Source organism: Nerophis lumbriciformis, linkage group LG05 (assembly GCF_033978685.3).
Source record: "Nerophis lumbriciformis linkage group LG05, RoL_Nlum_v2.1, whole genome shotgun sequence".
NCBI classification, from domain to species: Eukaryota; Metazoa; Chordata; class Actinopteri; order Syngnathiformes; family Syngnathidae; genus Nerophis; species Nerophis lumbriciformis.
The window spans coordinates 37221437-37237807 of NC_084552.2; the positions used below are offsets into that span (position 1 = coordinate 37221437).

A 16371-nucleotide genomic window follows, 5' to 3' on the forward strand; every position below is an offset into this window, starting at 1 on the left:
AAAAATGCGCGCGTCATATACTCACCTCTGACCTGGAAGTGCATTCTTACTTAACTGCGACGATATACGAAAATGGCTACTCTTTCTGCGAGAAAAAGGGAATTCTTTATTTGGTCCGACGACGAGGTGGAGTTACTACTAAAAGTAACCCAGGAATACAAAACCTTCATGGCGGCGAAAAACGTTGACTGGGAGTCCTCGCAATCCAAATACGGGGACATTCTTGCGCGATTTCTGGAGCGCTACCCCTCGCCGATGGAGGCCAGCTTAAGCGCCAAAGATTTTCCCCATCAAACAGAGGACATAACTAAAGGTATGTTTTTGTAACAAGGTTATTATGGCTTAATTTAACCTTAATATGTGCGTAGAATGAGGAGCACTCATTTGTTTTGGGGGAGGAGATATGGGGCTGACTGTTGACCGTAGGCTACCCTCGGTTTTGTGCCGCCATTAATCCAATGTCTTTGTTTCAACAGCACACCTTACGACAAAATTAAAGAACATCCGTGTGCGGTACCGACAAGCAGTCGACTCGGGGCGCAAAAGTGGACACGGGCGTGTGGTGCTTATATACTTCGACGAATGCGAGTCGATTTGGGGAGGATGCCCGGCCACTGTTGCCACGGGCGAGGGTCTCGACACCAGCGACCTGGAAAGAGCACCACACGCCCCGGAACTGTCGTCAGGCGAGCCATCACCGCCCAGCAGCTTGGCCGAAGAGCCGGCCTCACAGAGTCGTAAGCGGCGTCTCGATGAAGAGCTGGGCGACTACCGCACCCAGACACTTCGCAAGGCGTTAACCCCCGCGTCCATAGCCCAAGAGGACCTTGAGCTAAAACGGCACTTCTACCGACGACAAGAAGAGACGGACCGCAAGTTTATGCACAGTATGGACCGCATCACCTCCAGTATAGAAATGTTGGTGAAGCACATAACACAGCCAAGCACACAATAGCCACACCACACTACACCATCACCAAGGACCCGGCATGAACATCTACCTGAGCATCCATCTGCTCCAAGATCTCCAGTAGATGACTTGACTTCACTGTGAAGTTGTGCTGTTTAAAAAAAGAGCTATATTGTAAATAGTTTGCTGTGTAGCTTTGTGTGCAAGTTTTTAAATTAAATACAATTTCTCCTGAACAATATCCTGTGTTGTGGTATTTTAATTAACTAGAATCCAGTGTGCTGTGAGGCCCTATTGTAGTGAATCACACCTGAGCCATCGAATATGACTCAAATCTTTAATCGACATGAGAAAGTAGACAATTTGATGAAGAACATTTTACAACAATTAATCTAGGGAACCCAAATATCTGGTCAGGACACTCCTCACTCTTTTGCCTTCTCCTTCATTTTCCATTTTTGCAATCCAGCCTGTGCTTGGAGGCTGAAAATGGCAGTCGTACTCCAAGGCGGCAACCACTGACTGCTCGTTTAGTGGCTCCTTCATGGCTTCACAGTAGTTATGGAGTACAAAACAAGCATACACAACGAATGGTAGGTCAGTCTGGTTAATGTTCATGGGGCGGCGCAGTGCACCAAAGCGTGCCTTCAGTCGTCCAAACGCACGCTCGATGACCATGCGGGCCTTGCACAGAGAATACCCAAAGTATTGTTGTTGTGTGTTGACTCCACCGTTGGGGTATTCTTTCATTAGATATGGCGCCAGGGGATAAGCTGGGTCACCCAAAAGAAAAACAGGGACCGGATCTTCATCTTCCAGTAGTTGTTTGGGACATGAGGGGATGGTTCCATCTTGCAGCTGCGCGCTAATGGCGGAGTTCGCGAAGATGCGGGCATCATGCACACTGCCTGGCCATTTCACAGCCACGTCCATGAAGCAATGTTTGTAGTCACATACTGCCTGCACGTTGTAAGAGTATCTGCCCTTTCTGTTGATGAAATCCGTCGAGTTACACGACATCTTCCTGACCTCGATATGCGTGCAGTCAATTGCACCCAAACACTGCGGCATACCATGGGCTTCATGGAAATTCTCCACAAGATCTTGAACGTCTGCCTCCGTTTTTGGTGACTGTATATACTCTGGACCAAGACGTTGAGTAATCGCACGACATACGTGGCGGACAATAACTGATACAGTCTGCTTTGCCAGTCCAAATGCATTCGCCGTTTTTCGTAGTCTTCCCTCGTCGGCCAGGTAATACAAAGTACACGCTACCTTTTTTAACACATCTACGGGAGCTCGCATTCTCGTTGTCTCTCCTTCGACACATGGACGAAGTTTTTCGGCAAGTAGAATGACAGCTGACCTGGACATTCGAAAGTTATCTTGCCATTCATCCGGCACAACACAGTCGTTGACAAACATATCCCACCAGGCCGTCGTTCTTCCAGGTCTTATCCAAGACCGTCGCTCAACATTGCTATGTAGCCGTCTGAAATGTGTTGTATCCGAAATTGCTGCAATCGCGTGTTTCCTTCTCTTAAGGTATTCATGTGTGATTTCCATAAGCGCCTGTACATGTACAAGAAGGAGAAACACGGGCATGTCTGGATGATTCGCCTCCATCTGTTTAGTAGTTCCCGCCGAGTTAACGAACGAGTTGTTATGAAGCTGGCTGTGGCGCGTTCTTTCTGATGTCACTTCCTGTGTGGGGCGTGGTCTTTTCTGTGCGCTTTACTGCAGTGCCTGTGTGGAAACTATGTCCGCATATAAAAAGTGCCGGGCACTCCATGCAGCCCAGATTTAATACATTTTTATTAGTTACATTATTCAAAGCAGCCTTATATTAATCGGTATGTAATAGATTAATGGTTGCAGTTATAATGCACACATTGATTGATTGATTGAAGCTTTTTATTGGAGATTGCACAGTGAAGTACATATTCCGTACAATTGACCACTAAATGGTAACACCCGAATACGTTTTTCAACTTGTTTAAGTCGGGGTCCACTTAAATCGATTCATGATACAGATATATACTATCAAATATACACTAACATCATAATACAGTCATCACACAAGATAATCATCAAAGTATATACATTGAATTATTTACATTATTTACTTGTAGCTGAGATAGGCTCCAGCGCCCCCCGCGACCCCGAAGGTATCCATCCATCCATCCATTTTTCTACCGCTTATTCCCTTTGGGGTCGCGGGGGCGCTGGAGCCTATCTCAGCTACAATCGGGCGGAAGGCGGGGTACACCCTGGACAAGTCGCCACCTCATCGCAGGGCCAACACAGATAGACAGACAACATTCACACTCACATTCACACACTAGGGCCAATTTAGTGTTGCCAATCAACTTATCCCCAGGTGCATGTCTTTGGAAGTGGGAGGAAGCCGGAGTACCCGGAGGGAACCCACGCAGTCACGGGGAGAACATGCAAACTCCACACAGAAAGATCCCGAGCCCGGGATTGAACCCAAGACTACTCAGGACCTTCGTATTGTGAGGCAGATGCACTAACCCCTCTCCCACCGTGAAGCCCAACCCCGAAGGTAATAAGCAGTAAAAAATGGATGGATGGACAATCCGGGGTGTGGGATATGGAGGGAGGAGGGGGGGGGCTTAGGTTTGGTTGGTATCAACACTTCAGTCATCAACAATCAGCATCAACAATTGCATCATCAGAGAAATGGATATTGAAACAGTGTAGAACTGACTTGGTAGGATATGTACAGCAAGTAGTGGACATAGAGAGAGAGATCAGAAAGTATAAGAAAAAGTGTCTACATTTGATTGTTTACATTTGATTATTTACAATCCGAAGAGGTATTATGTGGAAGGGAGGGTGTTAGTTTAGGGTTGTAGTTGCCTGGAGGTGTTCTTTTAGTGCGGTTTTGAAGAAGGATAGAGATGCCCTTTCTTTTACACTTGTTGGGAGTGCATTCCATATTGATGTGGCATAGAAAGAGAATGAGTTAAGACCTTTGTTAGTTTGGAATCTGGGTTTAACGTGGTTAGTGGAGCTCCCCCTGGTCTTGTGGCTATGGCGGTCAAGGAAGTAGTTTGACATGTACTTCAGTATCAGGGAGGTGTAGCAGATTTTATAGACTAGGCTCAGTGCAAGTTGTTTTACTATGTCCTCCACCCTAAGCCAGCCCACTTTGGAGAAGTGGGTAGGAGTGAGGTGTGATCTGGGGTGGAGGTCTAGAAGTAATATGACTAGCTTGTTCTGGGATGTTTGGAGTCTAGATTTAAGGGATTTGGAGGTGCTAGGGTACCAGGAGGTGCATGCGTAATCAAAAAAGGGTTGAACGAGAGTTCCCGCTAGAATCTTCATGGTGCTTTTGTTGACCAGAGAGGAGATTCTATAGAGAAATCTCGTTCGTTGGTTGACCTTTTTGATTACCTTGGTTGCCATTTTATCACAGGAAAGATTAGCCTCTAGAATGGAACCCAGGTAGGTGACCTCATCTTTCCTTGTCATAACAATGTCACCCACTTTTATAGTGAAATCATTGACTTTCTTAAGGTTGATGTGGGACCCAAATAGGATGTATTCCGTTTTACCCAAGTGTATGGATAGCTTGTTGTCAGCGAGCCAGGTGCAAATTCTAGAGTTCAGCACTGAGGATTTTCTCCACCTGTGACTCGTCCTTGCCGGATACCAGCAGGGCCGAACATATGTGTTCCCAATTCTCCCTACATGTGTACACGTGTCGATATCCCCTAATAGTGGGGTCTGCCACCCCCATGCTTGAAACATTGCACAATAAGTTGCTTAAATTTCAAAGCAAATTTAATGAATCGTCCTGTTTCAAATGTACAATCAAATAAATTTAACATGAAATTCTTCACAACGATGCACAACTTCATTGACACGGTACATAATTGAGGAAACATCAGGTTGAAGAGGAAACACTCTTCTCTATGCCAACCATCTTCATCAGTGGAGATGATAAATAAATCCACAGATTTCTCCAGAGGCCCGGAAACTTCGGCATGAGGACACAGTCTCCCGATGGAAAAGTAGCAAGAGTGAAAAGTAAATTGACAAATTGCATCATTTGTTTCACCTTCATTTCACGCTGACGGACGGACGGATGCTCGATTCTCTTTTTCAAATCTCCCGGGCAAGCACAGTAATCTAGTGTGGCAACCGGAGACGATAAAGTTCATTCAGGAGGACGGACAGGTGAGGAAGGTTCACAGGTCCAGCTGCGGTCAATACCACATCGTTGTGTGTGAGCGGACAAGAGCGCATGCGTGAGGTGTTCCCTTTAATGGCCACCGGGGGAGTCTATGAAGCTCAAAAGTGAAAAGGAAACAAAAAGTGTCATAGGTTGGCACCGTCCAGTAGGTGCACTTCCTCCTCCTCGCTGTCACCTCCCCCTCCGACCCAGCCGTCCTGGAAGGAGCGGATCAGTTGAACATGATGGACTCGGGATCTTGGTTTGCCATTTGAGCCATGTGACGGAGAATATCTTTTTTTGTGATGACGCCAAGAAGCCGCCTGCAGAGGAGACAGAGTGAGGAGGTTAGCCAGGACGTTACGATGCTTTTAACGGCACAATCCGTCCCGGTGGTGAGACAGAAACACACAGTCCACAGACTAGTTGCATTCTGGACGGTGTCTATGCTGACATAAATGTGGCCAAGAGGAGAAGAGGAAGAAACCAGAAGGGGGAAAGCAGTGAAAGGTGCTCTATGTTGGTCCTGGCGAGGAAAACATGGGAAGTGGTGACAGGATTCTGCAAAAAGAAGCAGGAGATGAGCTCCCAGGATGCACCAAGCCACTTGAATGAGAGTCAGCCGGGACACCAAACTGGAGTGACAAAACGTGCTGCTGCTGTCACAGCAACGCCATCATCGGGACCGCGTCTCAGCGACACTGGAATGTGTTCAGTCGTCACAGGAACTACAGCGACAGAGTAGCAGGAAAGACCGCACTCTGGTCACCCAAGACGCTTGGGAGACCAGGGGCAGATTGCAGTGATGGAGGGGTCAAAGGTCAGCAAAGAGGGGGGCGTGAATCCAGTGTTTCCTAAAAGCCAGCAATGCCTTTTTCTAGATATTTTCGCTGGCTTAGATGAAACATGGCGGATGGATCAGCACATGCTGGCTAGCTAGCGTTAGCGCTATAAGCACCACAACAACACATCACGCTCCAACACTGAGGTCAGGAGGAAATACGACAACATCGCTCTCCGAGGCGGCTAGCTACCCGCCGAGTGGTTGCTATGGCGACAGGTCACATGCCATCCATCTGCGAAGACCGAGGGGATGGTTTCAGGACACACAGAAAGAGGAGAAGTCATTAATGACGCGACAACTCATATTTTTGCTGACATCTTTCCTGACACGACCATTAGGTGTAGCAAGCTGACCTTTGACCTGCTCGTCTTAGAAAGCCGCAACAAACTAACACCCCAGCCCTCCCCCACAATAGGAAGTGAAAGCAAGAGGATTCCGCCGCCACTCTTTCATGCATCCCTCCAAAAAAGGCGGAGCCTAAGACAGTGTGTGTCATGTGTATAAAGGGGTGGGGCTAGTCACCAGGGGCTCCGTGTGCTGCTTGAGCTCCTCCAGATGTTCTAATATATTCTTCTTTGTGATGATGCCCAACAAAATCCTGCAACACACACCAGTTACTGGAACACAGCTGCCCCAAAACAACAACACTCCACCTGCAGCACTGAGGGGGGACAAAGTCAGACCGACGAGCACGTATGTAACTCACCCGTTGTGAGTGACCAGGCACTGGCGCAGCCCCAACTTCCTGAAAATGTCCACCACGATCTCCATGGGAGTGTGGTCTGTCACCGTGAAGGGACTCATGTCCAGGATGGAGCGCAGCTTGAGGGGGCGGGGACTGTCAGCAGGCAGGGTGGGGGCGTGCTGGGTGAAGTAGACCCTGGAGTTCAACAGGATGCCCTCCTGCTTGCGGCGAGCGTTCTCTGTTGGGGAGGAAGTGATTAGGTGTCAGGACGACAATAAAGCGGAGAGGGCGTAGTTACCTATAGCGATCGTGATGTCCCTGCGCAGAGCGAAGCCCACAAGCCTCTGGGACTCCTTGGATACGATCACGGGAAAACCGTTGTAACTTGTTTCATTTATGACGGCCTGCAGTTCCTCCACGCTCAGGTCGTCCTGCGTCAACACGGCGAGCGGCGGGTCGCTGCGGCGAGGTCTCATCACCTCCCTGGCGAGAGTCGTGTGCGTAAATTCCTCCTTGGCGTCCAGGAAGGGGTAGCCATTAAGGCGGATGTGGGCCTCGTAGATGCCCTCACGGCCAAAGGCGTCACCCACCCATTTGCTGGTCATGACGGCAGCCATGAGGGGCACGATGTACTCCAGGCCGCCGGTCAGCTCGAATACGATGACCACCAGAGAGACGGTCATCCGGGTTACGCCCCCTGCAGAAGAACAAAAAAAAGCGTGTTTGCAAAATACAAAGTAGGAAAGTTGACCAGCCATCTTCCACAGACTCACCCAGACAGGCGGCAGCCCCCACCATGGCATAGAGTCCCGGCGTGATGCAGTCAGTTCCGACTTCGCACCACTCTCTAAACAGGAACCAGTCATGGTGGTAATACGCCAGCTGCTCCACGGCGATGCCCACGATTCGTCCAGCTATCGCCCCGATGGCCATGCTGGGAATGAACAAGCCCGACGGCACCTGGTAGAGGGTGTGGGGGTCAGTGACCCTTCGATTGCAGATCATGTAAACATTTGCTGGAAACGTAGGATCACCTTGAGGCCGAAGGTGAAGATGGTCATGATGATTTTGAAGATGAGCGCCAGGCACAGCTGCCACATGGCGGCGTAGACGCCGGGCCCAGCGGGCCGGTTGGGGTTGTCCGAAAAGGCTTTGCTGCCGTTCATCTGGCTGCGGTACTGGCAGAGTTGTGAGGACTCCAGCGGGCCGCAGTCAGTGAAGAGCTCCTTGATCAGCTCGCTGGTGTTCTGGCGGGTATACGGGTTCGGGAACGCCACGATGGCTGTAATCGCCGCCACCAGGATCACCTCCAAAACCGGATACTTACCTAAAGTACAAGGAAACAGGCCTATTTTTACACTGAATGCACGGCCTAGCAACTCTCCTCCTTTCTGATTGGTCACTTTAAACGCCTCCGGAGCCAATCCGAGCAAGCCTGTTGTGTGTCCCTTCTGAAGAAGATTAGAGTCTTTAGACAAAATGAGCCAATATTAGTGTATTTTTTTCATTTTAATATACATGTTTTACACTACCATCTGTCAAACAAAGACATTAACATTTATGACAATGTTGTGTCAAAGATCGCGATCTTTAACGACAACTTGATGTCATAAAAGATAGCGTATTTCGGCTGGCAAAATGTTTATAAGAATATATGCTCCCCTGGTAATTGCAACATTGCATTATATAGACCTACGTAACTGCATATGCTAAAAGGCCCTTTATCGAGGCTCTGATGTCCTAGTGCCAGAGTCCTTACAATGTGATCAAATTTATGTGGTATTTTGTTGTTTTTATTCTAAGGACTTTATTTGAAAATAAATTCTTATTTTGTCTACACTTTAGACTACAAAGCAGGGATATTAAACTTAAGTCTTTAGGGGCCCACATTTCCAGAAAACTAAGGACTGGAGGGCCGGACATCTTCCTTCAATATTATTCTTATGATGTATATTCTGGAGAACCAGCATCCCCTACATTACACATTTGATTTACTTATGTTGATAGTTACAGGAGCGCTCTGTTGTTTTTAAAGATGTTCTATATAAAAATAGTCAAAGATAATCTCTATAACAGCACTCTATTGTGTAATAGATAATAATCTGCTCAGAATCATTCACAATCTTTATGTAAGACAAGGACACTTTTTTCTTTTTTATGCATTCTAACTCGTAATTAAATGCGATCAAAAGTCTGCTTACAATGAAGTCTATTGGAGTCGCTCTATTGTGTCTATAAAGCGCTCTAAAAAAACACGCCCTTCAAGATTGTGTGTACCTGCTGTAAGTATATATGTAATGTAGTAACAGGCACATTCATATTAACATGTAATATTTACGTATTTTAAAAAATTGTAATCATACGTTGGCGCATTAAGTTCATAGACGTATCACAACGATCACTTGTCTTTTCAACAACAACAACACTGATACTACGCACTGCAGACATCATGAGACAAAAATTGTAAAACATCACTTACTGTAGAAAGTCTGCTCTCACTATGATGCCAACTGTTAGGATGTTGATATATTCCCATTTAGATGATGAATGACTCAGAGTCCTTGCGAATGGTTAAAAAAAAGGGTGGGTGCAAACCGGCGTCTTTCACATGTCTTTTTCGCCATCTCCGGGTCTAAATTGGCTGTCAAAGTTGACCAATTTCTCTGTTTATGTCCTCATCATTTTACTATTAAGGTGAGAGGCATTATTTTTGATTTATAATTAACTTTCACAAGCTCAGATGCGAGGGAGTTGCTCAGCAGCTGAGGATGTCAATACAGCAACATAAGGAAGTTACGGCTTTCTGATCAATGCACCGATAAATGTATGCTCTTAACGTTAGCAATTATAATAACAATATTGCCAATACTTGATTAATATTCAGGTCTCGAAATGTAAATGGAGTATTGTTGGCACATTTTGAATGGTTATCTATTGGGTTTTATGGTCGAAATAAATGTAATAGACGCAATGACATCATGGCTCCCATTGGGTCCATTGTAAGTAGACTTTTATTTACGAATCCATTTGAAAAAAGGCATGTGTTCTTGTCTCTCATGAGGATTATGAATTATAGGCAAAATTCCCCAAAAAGTGCAGTTCCCCTTTAAACAGAACTTACGAGCCACCAGTTGAATAGCCCAAATAATGACAAAGAGAGGACCTAAAATGCAACTTTGAGAAACACTACTAGCATAACTAAAGGAGTTAAACAAATGATTACTGACTGCATCTGAGGTAAACAAGGTACAGCAACACCTTAGTTACATAAATCACATTACACAAAAATGTTTAACTGCCAAAAAGGAGAGCACTTAAAGTGGTGCCTTGAGGAACGCCTTCGTTATGTAAATCACAGCGCGCACAGAGAGGAGGAGGAAAAGGTATAAGAGTTTGCGCAATGAAATTAGTGTGATTTTCACGCCAAGGATTTTGGCACTGTTTTGACTCCATATATTTCTTCTAGACTGACTTTTGGACCCTGATGACCAAATACTTGCCAAATCGGGTGGACTTCCGCCTCCTACACCAAGCGATGTTGGCCCGGATGAAGAAGGCGCCCCACAAGCCCCCAAAAACCCCTAAAAGGATGAAGGGGATGAGCTCAAACAGGGACCATGGCGTGTGGTACTCCACGTAGAACAGCACCAGCCGGCTGTTTCCAAAAGGGTTGATGGAGCGCAGGACAAAGGCGGCCACCAGGGCGGCGAAAAAGGAACGCCACAGGGTCTTCAGAGGGAAGTAGTAGCTGACCTGCAGGAACGACAGAAAGGGGCGAGTCAAACTTGTCAGCACACATCACGTGACCTCATGTTGTTCACCTCCTCCAGGCTGAAGAGAACGCCACCAATCGGCGCTCCAAACGCCACAGACACTCCTGCTGCCGACGCAGCAGAGAGAACCTCTCGCTTCTTGGCCTCGTTCTTGCTGTACTTTGGGAAGAGGTAGGAGAAGATGTTGCCGCAGCAGCACGCCACATGGACCAGTGGACCCTCTTTGCCCAGACTGAGACCCGATGCTACAGCCAGCACCAAAGTGATGGTCTTTATCATCAGGGTCCACTTGCCCAGATAGCCTCTGATGATGAAGCCACTCAGGATGGTCTTGATCTGCGCAGAGCAGAAATCAAAGCTTCCCACTAAGAACTCAATATGTCTTTTTCAGGTGTTATTACCTCTGGGATCCCTGAGCCGCAAGCGTACGGAGCAAACACCTTGACCAGACACACGGCGAGGAAGGCAAAGGACAGCGCCCAGTAGATGTACATGAAGTAGTTCATGATGTACGAGCCTGGGCCCTGCAGGAAGAAACCAAAACTTAAACAGGAAGTCCCTTCGCATTGAAGCATCCAATCACCACCGAACCCCTGACGCTACCTCGGCCTGGCCCAGGATGAGCTCGGCCCAGCTCTTCCACTGGGGACACTTGTCTCTCTCGGCAAAGGTGGTCTCGTTAGACGTCCAGCAGCACTGCTCGTGGTTAAACCACATGGCGCTCAGGCACACGCCCTCCTTCAGGTCGTTCATCCAGTCGGCGGCAATGTCGATCAGACCGGCCAGCGCGCCTGGCAGGAGGAAGAGAAAAAAAAATGATGGAAATGAGGCGTCTCCCACATTCGCCTGCAGGACAGGGAGGAACCGTGCATGTTTGAATATGGTGTGCTCGCACCTGAGGCTAAACCTGTGAGCGTTACCACCAGCCATCCTGACCAAGCGTCATATAGACTCTTTGTAAACTCCCATGCTGACTCCTTCTTTTTACTGGTGATCTACAAACACACACAAACGCGCACACATACACACCACCAGTTACTCCACTCAAGTCTTCACTTTCTGCATGTTGAGAGGCGCACAATATTCAAATTGTCAATATTTGTTGAAAAGGCGTCGACAGGCCAAAGCTGCGGTTATGAGAGGGGCGTGGCCTCTAGCATAACATCTCTACAAACAGTCATCATTCCAGCACGTCATTCATTACCTTTCGGTGCCTCTCGCGATCCTTGCATTTCTCGCGCACCCAGTCGATGGTGTGGAAGTCGTCATAGGTGCCCACGCCGGGAATGGGCTCCTCTAGGAAGTCCAGCAGGTGGGTGGAGCTGCTGGGTGCCCCGCCCCCGTTAGACATGGCGTAGTTGGAGCCTATGAGGGACCAATAATGACTACATGATGGATAGCATCACAACAGTGTTTAGTTGGGTGTCAAAAGACCCTCAGCAATTGTAGCAAATCAGATTAGAGAGCTTTGCGGGCAGTTGTTTCTGGGTTAGCCAATATGTGACCAGCTGTACAAAATGACCCCAACAGCGTCCAGCTGAAAACAACAAAAACACCTCAAGTGTCAGATTCCAGGCCACAATGTTAAATACCTGTTGAGTAGTTTTACAAAGCTACACCCTGAATGACGGACAAGGCGACCACGTCCGTGGAGGTAGATGACACTTCATTGCAACAACGCGGTGCTAAGTGGAAGTAGGCCGCCGCCAACTGAAACTCATCCGGGGCCTTTTGTCTCTGCTCAGTCTGCGTAAAAAGGCTGACAAAGCCTGAAGAAAGCCACACGCCGCACAGAGGAGAAGTACCACAAAGGTCTCACAGCAATGACAAACGCTCACACATTCAGATGTATGACATTAGAATATTCCTTATAGGAGGAGCGGTCATGTGACTTATGTGCCATTCCAGCATCATCCAACAGGTGTCGCAGAGCCCAGTGCAGGTGGTCTGCTCAGACAATTCATGTATGTATTGTGGCAGTCACAGGCCTGAGCCTTCACTCTAATCCCATTATCTCTGCACCGCCGCACGTCGTCGTCAGTGGCAACAGCGCCTCACATAGCAAAGTCCCGTAAGGATGGAGGTAGAGCTATGACGTACCTCTTCTTGGGATAGCCTGCAGGGGGATGGTGTCCCCTCCCCCGTCGTAAGGCAAATAGGGATCGGCGCCTGCGTCCTCGTCCTCCATGTTGACAGACAAGACGGCAAACCGAGGATAGGCTAGGCTAGGCTAAGCTTCACTACGCACTGCTGTGTGCGTATGTCAACTGCTGCCATGTTTGCCCAAGCAACACGATCCCTGTGTGTGTGTGTGTGTGTGTGTGTTCTCTTGCCTGGCTCCTCCCTCTTGTCTCCCTCTCTTCCCACTGCAGCAGCTGACTCTCAAGGCTGATGACATCATCACATGCATGCACAGCCTGCTCGGTTGCCTGGGTAGATCAGCATTTAGAAGTATCACTTTAAACTGTCGTTTTTGTACAAATTAATAAAATGTCCTTCAAAGGCTGCTGTATATACGCACACACTTTTCTAGCTTGGTCAAATTTGTAAAAGGGGCTGACAGTTTAGTTGTTCCACCTAGCGGGCTGGAGGCACTACTGGATCCAGCGTCCTGCAGAGGATGAAACTACTGCATGCAAAATTATCCCTAACCTCTAACCCTAATGAATCAATCCTCATGTAGAGGAGGAAACTACTGCTTGTAACCTTAACCGCTAACCTGGGGGTGCCCAAACATTTTATCTCCAGGGGCTAAAGTGAAAATGTGCTAATGCGCCGCGGACCAAACACACCAATTGTAGGTGTGAAACACAACAAATCTCAGTAGAAATACTAAAGTTCTTTAAATATGTGCAAATAAAATGGATAGATGCAGGGCCGCTCCTGGCTACATTGGAGCCCTTGGCATTTTGTATTTGGAGCAGTCTGCCCATACCCTTCTCTACAAAAAATGTCCACACTAATTTGCTGTAAAACTTTTGTACCAATCCATTTTTTTGTACCATTTCAATCAAATTTGAATTTAATTTGATTTGTTTTGGAATAAAATTATTTATTGGGCAAAAAATATTTTTATAACATAAATCAAAAATTTATAAAATAAGTTTGCAAATCTGGCTTTCCTTCAGGTTGTCTGCTTTGCAAAAAAAAAAAAAAAATGAATACTGCGCGCCATGGGGCACCGTAACAATCTTTAGGGAAAATTGCTATTGTAGTTTTATCAGTGACAGAGCAGGAAGGGGCTCTGATAAGTTTGCGCCCTGTCATTCATTGCTTGACATTTTACATGCATTTTTACACAAAATGGGGGCCCCTACAGAACACAGGGCCCTACGCACAGCACATGACCTGTGTATATGGAACGGTGGCTGTGTATATATCTCAACTAGTTAACCATCAATTATTGTGTGAGCTTGAAAGAGGTCAGTAAGAATATGTATTTAATTTGGGAAGCCACCCTTGGGCGGGCCAAACGAAATGACTCGGTGGGCTGCATATGGCCCACGGGCCCTACTTTGGGCACCTCTGCTTTAACCCTAACTCTAGTGGATCAAGCCTTATGCAGCGGATGACACTATTGTATGCAACCTCGACACTAACCTCGTGGATAGATGAAACCACTGAGTGCAACTTTAACCATGAACCTAAACCTAATCAAAAACCCTACTGGATAACCTTTATGCAGTGGATGGATGAACCTACTGTGTGCAGGCCTAATCGTGAACCTCACACTTTAGAGAAGGCTCACAAGTTTAAAACACGCCAGCAAATGATGAAGATGATGATGAAGGGTATCAGTCTGTGACACAAGTAATGGTTCGATCTGATTGGAGGTTTCTGGCGTGGGTGTAGAATGACCAGGAGTTGAGCGGGTCCACATGAAGGGACTCCCTACCTGGGGAGGAAGCGTCCCCATCCAGCAGGTTGTCGTCCTCAGTGGTGTGGAAGTCCATGATGATGCCGGCTCCATCAAGCAGTTCCTCGTCGCTGCTAGCGCTGGCAATGCTGTTGTAGCTGTTCCTGCAGTGGCCTCTGTGGTACAGCTGCTCCGACTCCATTTAGCAAAGCGCCCTGGGAGGCGAGGGGGGTAGTGGACATATACATACAGTGTAGTGAGGATGCGACTGAGTCGGTGGGACAGGCGGACAAACGCTGCGGACAACCCCAAAAAGGCTTCAAGAAGACACAGCGCGCCTCCAGCCAGCAAGAAGACAACTACTACGGGTCTAACTTCTGCAAACTAAGCCAAACACCAAAAATCTGACTACAAAATGTTGTGTAACTTAGTAGCTTGGTTGCACTTTTTACATGACATATTACACTGTTCGTCCATGCCATGAACAAGAGAACTTATCTACAGTACTTCAAACTGGACACCATGGAGGCGTTGCCAACGGTAGTGGGGATGACTCAGCACTATTTCTCGCCCATATAGCAAAACATTAAGCAATCTTTCACCTGAGAAATGGCTTATGACATCACCAGTGTCTCAACCTGGACCTTTGACTGGAGCAAAGACGCAGCTGTTTTTGCACCGTGCTAAGTAGTAATGCTATGAGTTTGGCTGCCTTGCTTATGCAGTATCACCAACTTAATGTCATCTTGTATTTCCAGACATATTGTGGTTGTTACGACACTATTACATACAAAGTTAGTCAGTTAGCTATAAGTGAGTTTGCGCTCAATCAGACCACAATTTAAATCAACAGGTCTTTAATTCGAGCTGATGAAAACAATTAAGAGCCACAAAAACAAAACATGTGTGATAACCGGGCTAGCCTCTACTGTTAGCTTAGGAGCTAACTGGCTGGCTAGCTTTTAAGTTAGCAGGCAGGCGGCACCTGTTTCCTGGCAGAGAAAGTGAAAACAAGCTCGGAAGATAATGAGCTTCAAGCCAGCACCATCCGAGCCAACAAGCACGGCCTCGAACGAGCTAACGTTTTACTGTCCCTCCTCGTTCGCTGACCGGAAGGACGTGACGTGAAACTAACCTCGTCAATGCATGAAATCCACCCTTAACACAACAGTTCATCATCTTCGCTGCCAAATGAGACGGTTTGCTCATTCTCCTCCTCCTCCTCAGCACCGCGATGTTTTCGTTTTAGCCTAATTTTTATGTTAGTGACGTCCACTTCCTGTTTCCCATGGCCGAGCTCATTAACTATTCATGACGTCAAGGCGGTCCTCATTATGGCATTTACCCATATACAATTCTACACCAAAAAAATAATCTATTATTATTATTCCGCCGCAACAGTTTAGTGGAGGCCGAAGCCCAAAATGTTCATCCGATCGGAACCGTTCCAGTATCAAATTAACGTTCGGCTCCACTGGGAATCGTGAGCGCCTCCCAAAAATAAATAAAAAACAACAACAGATTACCTAGAATTTCTTGTTTTCCGGGACATTTCTCCTGTTGGAAATTAATAGGCCATTTTGTGAACTTGCACAATTTCCACATTTCTCAACCGAATTAATTGAACCGTCCACACACCACCTTGGACAATCAAAGTACCATTTTAAGTTCAAAAAAAATTCCAGGAATTCCTGGTTTTCCATAGCCTTATTTTCACCTCTTACTGGAAAGTTTTCACAGTCCACATTTTTCGACCAATTCCAACCGTTCCACCTGCTAAACATTCCTCTTAGTTGGGACAACAAATTTTACTATTTTTTTCCCGTACAAATTCCCGGTTTTCCCGAAATTCCGAAAAACCCATTCTCATTTTAAACTGTTACCAATCAACATTTTTGAAAAATTCCAACACCAACCCATTCATATAACCTAGGACAATTGTGCTCCTATCAATATTTTCTAAAATGTAATGGACATATACAAAGTTCTACAATGCCCAAAATTCTCACAATTTTGCATCATTTTTTTACCCCATTCCGACATTTCAACCATTCACACACACACAACTCTTCCGATATATCGAACACAAAATATGTTTT

At 46.8% G+C, this 16371-nt stretch overlaps 2 protein-coding genes across 8 annotated transcripts; one reads left to right on the forward strand and one right to left on the reverse strand.

The window, feature by feature from the left end:
- Positions 1-2: 2 nt before the first annotated feature.
- Positions 3-1149, forward strand: LOC133606515 (uncharacterized). The gene is made up of 2 exons (XM_061960558.2): positions 3-313; positions 477-1149. Exons 1-2 carry the CDS (start codon positions 73-75, stop codon positions 953-955), a joined length of 720 nt encoding a protein of 239 aa, XP_061816542.1. The 5' UTR covers positions 3-72; the 3' UTR covers positions 956-1149.
- A 3556-nt stretch (positions 1150-4705) lies between these two features.
- Positions 4706-15573, reverse strand: clcn3 (chloride channel 3). 7 transcript variants are annotated; one of them, XM_061960554.2, is made up of 15 exons: positions 15408-15573; positions 14312-14487; positions 11621-11781; positions 11312-11411; positions 11020-11207; positions 10818-10940; positions 10465-10752; positions 10144-10396; positions 7678-7970; positions 7417-7603; positions 6942-7340; positions 6665-6881; positions 6481-6556; positions 6149-6190; positions 5289-5437 (listed from the first exon to the last, which is right to left on the reverse strand). In XM_061960554.2, exons 2-14 carry the CDS (start codon positions 14472-14474, stop codon positions 6176-6178), a joined length of 2463 nt encoding a protein of 820 aa, XP_061816538.2. In that variant the 5' UTR covers positions 14475-14487; positions 15408-15573; the 3' UTR covers positions 5289-5437; positions 6149-6175. The 7 variants fall into 7 exon arrangements, with proteins under 7 accessions (XP_061816533.2, XP_072769296.1, XP_061816537.2 ...); XM_061960549.2 differs by lacking the exon at positions 6149-6190 and having other exon boundaries at positions 4706-5437; XM_072913195.1 differs by lacking the exons at positions 6149-6190; positions 15408-15573 and adding an exon at positions 12750-12845 and having other exon boundaries at positions 4706-5437; positions 14312-14354.
- Positions 15574-16371: the final 798 nt, after the last annotated feature.

Bases quoted from the DNA above. Each gene is read 5' to 3' on its own strand.
- LOC133606515 (XM_061960558.2), top strand. From the start codon at position 73: ATGGCTACTCTTTCTGCGAGAAAAAGGGAATTCTTTATTTGGTCCGAC. The intron at 314-476 runs GTATGTTTTTGT...TTGTTTCAACAG, and splicing joins AACAGAGGACATAACTAAAG to CACACCTTACGACAAAATTA.
- clcn3 (XM_061960549.2), bottom strand. From the start codon at position 14,474: ATGGAGTCGGAGCAGCTGTACCACAGAGGCCACTGCAGGAACAGCTAC. The intron at 11,412-11,620 runs GTAATGAATGAC...GTGTGTTTGTAG, and splicing joins ATCGCGAGAGGCACCGAAAG to ATCACCAGTAAAAAGAAGGA. The intron at 7,604-7,677 runs GTGATCCTACGT...ACCCTCTACCAG, and splicing joins TCTTCACCTTCGGCCTCAAG to GTGCCGTCGGGCTTGTTCAT.